Below are 11,666 nucleotides of genomic sequence, written 5' to 3' on the forward strand. Positions count from 1 at the left end.
GTAATGGCACCCCACATCTGTCATTTAAAGCAGCTGCCTTATATGATAGCTTCCCTGGGGAGGTACCACAAAAATACACCTGGGAACAGGTCTGTAGTAGCCTGCATGGGTTGGGTATAAACACCATGCATTTGTCCCAGTGTTTAGGCATGCCAACCTTCAGATGAGGCCTGGAGATCTCCTGGAATTATGACTAATTTCCAGATGATCGAGAGCCAGCGTGGTGCAGTGGTTAAGAGCGGTGGTTTGGAGCGGTGGACTCTGTTCTGGAGAACCGGGTTTGATTCCCCATTCCTCCACATGAGCAGTGGATGCTAATCTGGTAAACCAGGTCGGTTTCCTCACTCCTACAAATGACGCCAGCTGGGTGACCTTAGGCTAGTCACAGCTCTCTCAGCCCCACCTACCTCACAGGGTGTCTGTTGTGGGGAAGGGGAGGGAAGGTGATTGCAAGCCGGTTTTCCTTAAGTGACAGAGAAAGTCGGCATATAAAAACCAACTCGTCTTCTTCCCTCCTGAGTTGCCCTGGAGAAAATGGCGGCTTTGGAGGTTGGACTCAATGCATTATATGCCCTTCGGAGGTCCCTCCCCTCCTCAACCCCCACAACTTCCCAGGCTCCATCCCCAATCCTCCAGGAATTTCCCAACCTGGCTTTGGCAACCCTTCCAGTGCCATCCTCTAAGAAGTGTACTGTATGGCCTCAACACAGATCATCACCGGATTTTCTGCTTCTTTCTGACAGTACGCCTGGAAGCAAACTTTGACTCGCTTTCCCGCTTCTTTCGGTCACCAGGGAAACTCACCTTCGCTCTTTGAGCTACCCTGACGGAGCTACAGACCGAGACAGAATTTCTTTCTTAATCTGGTGCCTAAAACCTCACCCAGTCCTCCAAAGGTAGGAGGTGTGCTTTGGAATTGATGACTGAATTGCCGCTAGTAGGCGACAAACACATAGAGCTGCCATATAGTTAAATTGTGGAACTCCCTGCCCCAGGGTGTGGTGATGGCTGCCAACTTGGAAGGCTTGAAGAGGGAAGTGGACATGTTCATGGAGGAGAGGGCTATCTGTGTCTACTAGTCAAAATGGATACTAGTCATGATGCATACCTATTCTCTGTAGTATCAGAGGTAAAAGGGTAAAGGTTCCCTTTGCAAGCACCAGGTCATTCCTGACCCATGGGGTGACGTCACATCCCGACATTTCCTAGGCAGACTTTGTTTACGGGGTGGTTTGCCAGTACCTTCCCCACTCATCATCCCTTTACCCCCAGCAAGCTGGGTCCTCATTTTACTGACCTCGGAAGGATGGAAGGCTGAGTCAACCTTGAGCCGGCTACCTGAAACCAACTTCCGTTGGGATCAAACACAGGTCATGAGCAGAACTTGGACTGCAGTACTGCAGCTTACCGCTCTGCGCCACGGGGCTCCTAGTATCAGAGGAGCAGGCCTATTATATGAGGTGCTGTGGAACACAGGCAGCTACTACCTGGAGGTTGACAACCCTAGCTATGATGCAAATATCAGGCCTCCAACAGATGAGATGCATCCTTGTCCATCTCAACAACACAAACTGCAGACTGCAGCCTCAGCTTGCCTCAGGGCTGAGCGTTGACCTCATTTCACTCTTCAAAATCTGCTCCCCTACGCTATTAGCATTGTAAAGGTGGAAAGAATCATAGAATCATAGAATTGGAAGGGGTCACCAGGGTCATCTAGTCCAACCCCCTGCACAATGCAGGAAATTCACAACTACCTCCCCCACACACACACCCAGTGACTCCCTACTCCATGCCCAGAAGATGGCCAAGATGCCCTCCCTCTCATGAATGTCCTAAGGTCATAGAATCAGCATTGCTGACAGATGGCCATCTAACCTCTGCTTAAAAACCTCCAGGGAAGAAGAGCTTACCACCTCCCAAGGAAGCCTGTTCCACTGAGGAACCGCTCCAACTGTTAGAAAATTCTTCCTAATGTCCATATCCTCCCTTCAAAGCTGCCATTTTCTCTATAGTCTGGAGATCAGTAGTGATTCCGGGAGATCTCCAGGCCCCGCCTTGAGGTTGGCATCCTGATCTTCATCTCCAGTTTCGATGCCCTGCCAGAAAAAGCCACAGAAAGTAAACATTTTGCTGTCATTTTAGCCCCAGCCTTGTTTGATCTCATGCCTGCTAAGAAATTGGAACTCAAAATAGCAGGCACTGGAAACAGAAGGCTATCTAACCGTCTGAGCATTTCGAAGCAGCTCATGAGATTTGCAAGCAGCTCAAGAAAAGAGAAAGCCGTTCTATTTCTATTTTAGATTTCTCACCTACCCGTATCCTGGACACCCTGGCCTGGGCAGATTCCGCTCATACTTCAAGTAGCTAAAAATGTAACCCTAAAAATATGGAATGCAAAGACAAGGGGCATGATCCGTCCATGTGCTACCATCCCTCAGGAATAGGGTTGCCAACCTCCAGGTGGTGGCTGACGATCTCCCGCTATTACAACTGATCTCCAGGCAACAGAGCTCAGTTCCCCTGGAGAAAATGGCCTCTTTGGCAATTGGACTCTATGGCACCTCAGGTGCCGCCACCCCCCCAAAAAAATCTCCAGGTATTTCCCACCGGCAGGAGGTTTTTAGCACGGAGCCTGATGAGGGTTGTAATAGCTCCATGCCTTTTGTACCCCACTGAGGTCCCTGTCCTCCCTGGGCTCCAGCCCCAACTCTCTAGTTCCCCAACCTGGATCGGACAACCCTACCCCTCATCCCCCACTGGTAGCCAGGGGGGACCCGGCAACCCTAACGCTGCCTGTTTCCTTAGATCTTCTTCAGAGCCTCTGGAAACACTGGGCTTTTTTTATCGCCACACTCAACAAAATCTGAAGTCTTCCTCCAGCCTAAAGAGCCTTCCCCTGCTGACACTTTGATTGGAGGAGGGCTCGGGAGAGTGGAGAAAGGATCCAGACTTTGCTGAGCTGCACGGCGGAATACAGGCCGTTGGTCTAGCGGATCCGCTGGCATGTTTTTGCAGGTGGCAAGTTTTTCACCCACACAGCCAGTGTGGTGTAGGGGTTAAGAGTGGTGGTTTGGAGCGGTGGAGTCTCATCTGGAGAACCGGGTTTGATTCCCCACTCGTCCACATGAGCGGCGGAGGCTATTCTGGTGAACTGGATTTGTTTCCCCACTCCTACACACGAACCCAGCTGGGTGACCTTGGGTGAGTCACACTCTCTCAGCTCCACCTACCTCTCAGGATGCCTGTTGTGGGGAGGGGGAGGAAAGGTGATTGTAAGCCGGTTTGAGTCTCCCTTAAGAGGTAGAGAAAGTCGGCATATAAAACCAGCTCTTCTTCTTTCTCCACTCCTCTGTGCATAGGGTTGCCAGCTCTTGGTTAGGAAATTCCTGAATAGGGTTGCCAACCTCCAGATACTAGCTGGAGATCTCCTGGTATTACAGCTGATCTCCAGATGACAGAGATCAGTTCCCCTGGAGAAAATGGCTGCTTTGGCAATTGGACTCTATGGCAATTGGACTCTATGTCCCTCCCCTCCCCAAACCCCGCCTTCCTCAGGCTCCGTCCCAAAAACCTCCCAACGGTGGCAAAGAAGGACCTGACAACCCTATTCCTGAAGATTTGGGGGGCGGAGCTGGAGGAGAGTGGGGTTTGGGGAGGGACCTCGGTGGGGTATAAAGCCAAAGAGTCCACCCTCCAAAGCACCCATTTTCTCCAGAGGAACTCATCTGTGTAGTCTGGAGATCAGTTGTAATTCTGGGAGACATCCAGGCCCCCATGTGGAAGTTGGCAACCCTACCTGTGCAACTGCGGCCTGAAATACTGTTCTTAAGGGCCGGGGGACCTCGTGGGAGCCGCATTTGGGGCTAGGGTTGCCAACCTCCAGGTGGTACAGGAGCGAAAACAACATGTAGGTGCAAAGAAAATTTATATGCTACTGTGTCTAAGATAATACGCACTCATAAATACATGGAAAGAACCAAACACACAATAATCTCATGCACAACCATACAAAACCATCTCAAGGATGGTGGTAACCTGGAACGGTTCAATACAAATGGTTACATTTGTGAATGTTACCCTTCGTGGGAACTACAGCACTTTGAAATTTATTACTAAAGATGTTCAATATAAGAGGAACATGCTTGAAGGACTGATGAAGAATTCAATTGTAAAGAATTTGAAACGGCCGTATCCTCCATGAAGCATTCCTTCTTGAATATTTAATAATGATTACCATTGCCTACTTACCTGCATGAGATGAATACAGAAGATTGATGTACAAACTTTGAGAGACATTTGCACTTTTGTATTGAACTGTTCCTGGTTACCACCATCCTTGAGATGGTTTTGTATGGTTGTGCATGAGATTATTGTGTGTTTGGTTCTTTCCATGTATTTATGAGTGCGTATTATCTTAGACACAGTAGCATATAAATTTTCTTTGCACCTACATGTTGTTTTCGCTCTTGTACTGATTTCCTTATCCCCAGATACTAGTACAGTGGTGTCTATTTTCTCCCCCAACCTCCAGGTGGTAGCTGGAGAGCTCCTGGGATGACAACTGATCTCCAAGGGACAGAGATCAGTTCACCTGGAGAAAATGGCTGCTTTGGAAGGTGGACTCTATGGCATTTTACCCCACTGAAGTCCCTCCTCTCCCCAAACCCAGTCTCCAGCCCCAAAATCTCCAGGAATTTCCCAACCAAGAGCTGGCAACCCTATTGGGGGCTATTTGGGCTGCAGTGAGAGAGGGAGGGGAGAAAGTCATTCTCCGTGGGGGACATACAAATCTATCGACCAGAATACTCCAGCGTTTCCAAGCCATTATCTAAATGCAAAGTATTATTATTGCCTCTTTTACGTATCCCAAGCCTGGGCATACTGCCCCCCGCATTTTCCCATTTTGAAACATGCTTTATCCTTGCAGCATTCAGTGTCAGCCTCCAAGATAAACCAGAATGTCTGGTGGTGTGGTTTGCACAGATCAGAAGAAATCTAGCGCCAGATTCAAGAAGATTGCTTGCGACTCCGCAAAGATGTCCCCTGAGCAGAAAAGGCGCTATTTGATGTTTGCCGATCCCAGCGACCCAAAAGCCAGGGCCATGCTGTCTACAGTGGTCCTGAAGGACCAGAAGAACGTCGCAGAGCAGGAAAAGACGACCGAGCAGAAGCAACTGGTTGGAATCCTGAAGGCAGCCGAGGCTCGGACCCGCCTTCGAAACTCAAGACTCCAGTATCAGAATTTGAGAGTAAGCACTCCTGGGTCTTTCCCTCTCACAGCCCTCTGGCCTTGCTGCTAGGGTTGCCAGCTCCAGGTTGGGAAATACCTGGAGATTTTGCGGGCGGAGCCTGAGGAAGGTGGGGTTTGGAGAAGGGAGGGGCTTCAATGCCCTAGAGTCCAATTGCCAAAGCAGCCATTTTCTCCAGGAGAACTGATCTCTTGTCCTTTATGCATGGGTACTTGGACTCACATTCGCCCCCAAACTGACTCGGTTGTTCCTTGGAGTTATGCACGAGATTTCTGTCCTTCAGAGATGACCTCGTGCCCTGTCGTGGCAAATCCTGGTTCTTCCCGTTGCTGTGAAATCCGGATTCTTTGATCTTGTCTGAGATCACCCTGGGTCAAATCGTCCTTTCGATGAATAATCCAAGTTCAGGAAAGTGGAGCTGCAGGGAGGGGCTGACTTTTTTGTTACAGTAAGCATTACAGCCAATTGTGTGTGTGTAAAGTGCCGTCAAGTCGCAGCCGACTTATGGCGACCCATTATGGGGTTTTCAAGGCAAGAGACTAACAGAGGTGGTTTGCCAGTGCCTTCCTCTGTACAGCAACCCTGGACTTCCTTGGTGGTCTCCCATTCCTACTTACCAGGGCTGACCCTGCTTAGCTTCTGAGATCTGACGAAATCAGGCTAGCCTGGGCCATCCAGGTCAGGTTACAGCCAATTACAAAGCAGTATTTCAAGGGGCAGGAACTCAAATGCTTCCTGATTTTTCGTCTCCCAGATGGAGTTCTTTGTCACATAAAAATGGGTTTTAAAATGATGTAATTCTAGGAGAATCTCCATGCCCCACCTGGAGGTTGGCAACCATACTTTAGAAAAGGGACTCGACACATTAATAGCAGAGAACTTTCTCAGCTGTTGTCATGGTGCGTTGGCCCTTTTGTGGGCCTTTGGTCTGGCCTTTGAATTTTGTTAATTATTAGATGCTACTCCAGTTGTCACCCTGACCTGGATGGCCCAGGCTAGCCAAGCAGGGTCGGCCCTGGTTAGTATTTGGATGGGAGACCACCAAGGAATACCAGGGTTGCTGTGCAGAGGAAGGCACTGGCAAACCACCTCTGTTAGTCTCTTGCCATGAAATCCCCAAAAAGGGGTCGCCATAAGTCATCTGCGACTTGATGGCACTTTACACACACACACACACACACACACACACACACACGTTGTCATTGTGATGTGTGCTTTTACGCTTTTAAGCCTTCCTGGATCCCTACTGGGACAAAGGCAGGCGAAAACATTTGAAACAAATGATGAAACATTACATTGTGAAGGCAAAAGGAATGGCCTTGGTTGGAAAGTTTAGTGCAGGTTCAGGTATTATCCTCTTAATGAGGCCTTGAAACAATCATGCTCCCCACGCAAATACCCTGAATTTACTTCAGAGGAAAGAAACTAAAACACGCCAGTAATTCCTGTGACTAATTCTCTTCTCCCCAGCTGAGCATTTTAGGTATGATGCCGAAATGAAACCTCCATGTTCAGAGGCAGTATATCTGTGAATTCCAGTTGCCATAGTTTAACAGAAAGGGAGGGTCATCATCTTCATGGCCTTGTTGTAAGGGGCTGTGGCTCAGTGGCAGAGCCTCTGCTTGACGTGCAGAAGGTCCCAGGTTCAGTCCTTGGCATCTCCAGTGAAAAGGACCAGGCAGTAGGCGATGTGAAAGACCTCAACCTGAGACCCTGGAAATAGGACTGCCAGCTCCGGGTTGGGAAATAAATGGAGATTTGAGGGTTGGAGCCTGAGGAGGGCAGGGTTTGGAGGAGCAAGGGACTTCAGTGCCCTAGAGTCCAATTGTCGAAGTGGCCATTTTCTCCAGGTGAACCGATTTCTATCACCTGGAGATCAGACTTGGCTTCTGGGGTGCAGCTTCACATGCAAACACACACAGGTTTTGAACACATGAATACATGAAGCTGCCTTATACTGAACCAGACCATTGGTCCATCAAAGTCAGTATTGTCTACTCCGACTGGCAGCAGCTCTTCAGGGTCTCAGGCAGAGGTTTTTCACGTCACCTACTTGCCTGGTCCCTTTAACTGGAGATGCCGGGGACAGAACCTGGGACCTTCTGCATGCCAAGCAGATGCTCTACCACTGAGCAACGGCCCCTCCCCAAGTTTCTCCATTTTGGTCACCATTGTCTCACCACAATAGCATCTGCTTTCCCCTTGAGAGTGGCAAAGCGCTTGTTAAAATGGTCATGGGAATATGGCAGTGGTTAGCCGGGGAAGGGGCAGATTCAACTCCCCGAAATGCCTTGGAATTTCCTCGTTCGAGCAGATGGTGGTTGTCATTTTCCTGGCATGCCAAGGGCTTCATATGCTCCTTCTTGGGAGTAGGAAGCACCTGCCAACGCGGTCCCTCTGTTTTCTATCATAATATTTGGAGCTGACGTACGGCAGGCCAAGTTTCTCCGTACATAATCCCCGTGAGAACGGCGGTTCTGGGGAAGCTGCTTATTCTAGACCAGACCGCCTCGAGGAAAAGTATTGGCTTCTATCCTTCCACTCCACTCGGCCAAGCCTGAAGCCGTCCTCCAGCCCATGGATTTCAAACTTGGCTTTGCTGAGCAGTGAGATACGAATCCTTTCTCTGATTCCCCCAAGAAATGATATAATAATTGGGCTCCTTCTGTAGTTACGGGCCTTATAGCTATTTATGGCTCTTGCAATAAATATACTACAGTCAGTAACCTTAGATTTCGCTTTTTTCCCAGCTACTGTTCAGCCCTTCTAGGATTGCCAGCCCCCAAGTGGGGCTTGGAGACAGCCAGCATGGTGTAGTGGTTAAGAGCGGTGGTTTGGAGTGGTGGACTCTAATCTTAGGGTTGCCAACCTCCAGGTAGTGCTGAGATAAATATGCACAAGTACTAACAAAGTATGGCTGAGTAAACAATAGTACAAGGCTCAAACACTCAAATAGCAAAGATGTATATTTGAAAGTTACAATAGTGAAAGTGCAGGAAGTGACAAAAAGGAAACTTAACACAAAATCTATTCACTAAGATCTAAAGGTCGATAAATATGATGAAGTCAATAATTATGTCTCGATAGAATCTTTAAAAGTTCATAATAAATATATTCAAATCCTTGCATTGTGGAGACAGAAGTCAGGAGAAGACGGAACACGGTCCGGATGCCTTGCGTTTTCGCCGCCCCTCAGGGCGGCTTCTTCAGCTCTCCGTTATAAACAGAAACTGTTCTCCTTAAATATTCATTCAGCAGTTTCTTAGATATAAAATCTCAGGTGGACTCTTCTTGCTCCCAACTGGGCTGCTCAGTGAAAATGCTTGCTTAAACATCTCCAGCACTTCTTCCCTGGAGGTTCTTAAGCAGAGGCTAGATGGCCATCTGTCAGCAATGCTGATTCTATGACTTTAGGCAGTTCATGAAAGGGAGGGCATCTTGGCCATCTTCTGGGCATGGAGTAGGGGTCATTGGGGATGCGGGAGGGGGAGGTAGTTGTAAATTTCCTGCATTGTGCAGGGGGTTGGACTAGATGGCCCTGGTGGTCCTTTCCAACTCTATGATACTATGATTCTGTTATTCTCTCTCTTCTTCTGAATGTCCACTCACTGGGCTTCTCTTGACCACAGGCACAAGAGATCCACTTCCTAATCTCCTTCCAGAGGACTGCCAAAGGTGCTGTGAGACTGGAGGTGTTCCTCCCACCCAGGAAGAACCTTGCAAAACTGACTGACTGCATGGACACCGTTCAGGTATGTTGGCCATGTAAATGGTCTGGCAATTCCTGCTCTCTGCAGCTGGTTGGAAAAGGTCCACAAAGATGGTGAGGGGTCTGGAGACCAAGTCATATGAGGAAAGGTTGAAGGAGCTGGGTATGTTTAGCCTGAAGAAGAGAAGACTGAGAGGTGATATGATAACCATCTTCAAGTACTTGAAGGGCTGTCATCTAGAGGAGGGTGCCAAGTTGTTTTCTGTTGCCCCAGAAGGTCGGACCAGAACCAATGGGTTGAAATTAAATTAAAAGAGTTTCCGTCTAGACATTAGGAAGAATTTTCTAACCATTAAAGCGGTTCCTCAGTGGAACAGGCTTCCACGGGAGGTGGTGAGCTCTCCTTCCCTGGAGGTTTTTAAGCAGAGACTAGATGGCCATCTGTCAGCAATGCTGATTCTGTGACCTTAGGCAGATCATGAGAGGGAGGGCACCTTGGCCGTCTTCTGGGCATGGAGTAGGGGTCACTGGGTGTGTGAGGGGGAGGTAGTTGTGAATTTCCTGCATTGTGCAGGGGGTTGGACTAGATGGCCCTGGTGGTGTCTTCCAACTCTATGATTCCATGAAATGGCAAACAAGAGAGGCTAGAAGAGCATCAGGCAAATCCTGCCCATGACGAGGATGCAAAACTCTTATTATCAGATGGCCGACAGAAGACCAGCTTTCTGTTGTGTCTGTGCCGAATAAGCAGTGACGGTTGTGAGCTTATCTGGCTTGAGGAAAGGACAAACACAGGACCTGTGAGGGCAGGGGTAGGGGTATGCACTAAGTTTTTTTTGGGGGGGTATTTTTTGAGTTCAAGTTTATTAAACCAGGACATTTTTGAAAAATCTGGAAAACCCAGATTTTTTGTAAAAAAAAAATCCAGGTTAATAAACCCGAACCTGAAAAATGCCCGAACCCGAAAAATGGGATCTTTCAGATCCGCTCTGCCCCCTTCCTCTGGAGAAGGCAGGTAGCATGGATTTCTTTCAGATCTGTGCCGCCGTCCCTTCTCCGGACTCTAGAGAAAACTGGTGGCATAGAATTCTTTCAGATCTGCGTTCCCCCACTTCTCCGGAGTCTGGAGAAGGCCAGTGTCGTGGATCTGAGCTAGCAGGTAAATAAGGGGGGAGGAAAGAGGGGAGGGAGGGGGAAAATGATGGCGGGGCCAAAGTGGTCCGAATGATGCTGAAAAAATTCGGCATTATTCAGGATTCACCGGTCAAAACAAAAACCGATGAAATTTTTAAATTTTGGCATAGCGATATGCACACCCCTACACCAGGAGTAGGATTGCCATCCTCGGTAGGGAAATACCTGGAGATTTGGGGAATGGAGCCTGAGGAGGGTGTGGTTTGGGGTGGGGAAGGGCGTCAATGGGGTCTAACGCCAGACAGTCTGCCTTCCAAACCGGACATTTTCTCCAGGGAAACTGTCGTCTGCAGATCAGTTGTAATAGCAGAATGAATGTACTGATAGAAAATGTATAGGGTTGCCACCTCCGGGTTGGGAAATACCCGGAGATTTTGGGGGTGGAGCCTGAGGAGGGTGGGGTTAGAGAGGGGAGAGAGTTCAGTGCCATAGAGTCCAATGGCCAAAGCAGACATTTTCTCCAGGGGAACTGATCTCTGATGCCTGGAGATCAGTTGTAATAGTGGGAGATCTCCAGCCACCGCCTGGAGGTTTGGTTACTAGTGCTAATCGGTATGCTGTGTCTGTACTCCCTTTGTATATGCTGTATATATTTATTCACTTTGCACTTTATAAAATTCACTTATTTGCTTTATAGTGTTATAGTGCTGTTTTGGGTTGCTCCAATTATCCTTACAGCACTGAGCCCTTTTTTTCTTGTGGTTTACCGCCTGGAGGTTGGCAACCCTAGAAATGTAATATATAACAATACTTCCTTTAGAACTATTCAGTGTATGTGTTTCTCTCTCCCCACCTTCCTGTATAAGAATCTGGGCTTATTTTCCAGATTCTTTCAGGGCACTCTGATGCCCTCCGACATCTTTCTCATTTCCTTTTTCCATGTCTTCAGAGGAGACGAATTGAACAGATACTGGAAGATGAAAACGGCGAGATTTTTATCCGAAGACCTTGAATGGCACGCAGATCAACGAAAGGAGAAGAACGTGGATGGCGGGAACCAGCTAAAGAGAGACGTTTAGGCGGGCTGCAGAGTAGCAAAGTTAGTGCAGTGTAATAAACAGCATGGATTCTTCTCAGCAGGGACAGTTCCAGGCGTTGGGGGCTTCTCGGCAAGACGGTGTCAGCCAGGGCCCATTCCAGATTTGGGGGGCCCTGAGCAGAGAGCACCCGGGCCTTCCTTCTTGCCCATCCACCCCAGTGCCCCCACCTGCTTGTGCATCCTTCCTCTGCCTGCTCACAAGCTCTCTCACCACCTGAAGACACAGCTACCCACATTGCCTGCATGCCCTTTCCCCAGGGGTGCCGGCTGGCGGGTGCGGCTAAGGGTACCGCTGCCAAGTGCTGATTCTTTGTGTGCCACCCACATGCCCTCCCTAGCAACGTCCACCACCACCCCGAAGCCATCCCTGCTTATCGTTGACTACAAATCCACACCGCAGCCATGCGGTTCAGATAAATGTCAGGCACAGCAGCTCCAACAACGTTCCTGGAGATGGGGGGGGAGAGGCAGAAGA

General features: G+C 48.9%; 1 protein-coding gene across 1 annotated transcript; it reads left to right on the forward strand.

The window, feature by feature from the left end:
- Positions 1 to 4,958: 4,958 nt before the first annotated feature.
- On the forward strand, positions 4,959 to 11,104 carry LKAAEAR1 (LKAAEAR motif containing 1). The gene is made up of 3 exons (XM_056844906.1): positions 4,959 to 5,249; positions 8,879 to 9,001; positions 11,042 to 11,104. Exons 1-3 carry the CDS (start codon positions 4,959 to 4,961, stop codon positions 11,102 to 11,104), a joined length of 477 nt encoding a protein of 158 aa, XP_056700884.1.
- Positions 11,105 to 11,666: the final 562 nt, after the last annotated feature.

This window comes from Euleptes europaea, chromosome 2 (assembly GCF_029931775.1).
Source record: "Euleptes europaea isolate rEulEur1 chromosome 2, rEulEur1.hap1, whole genome shotgun sequence".
In the NCBI taxonomy this organism is placed as follows: Eukaryota; Metazoa; Chordata; class Lepidosauria; order Squamata; family Sphaerodactylidae; genus Euleptes; species Euleptes europaea.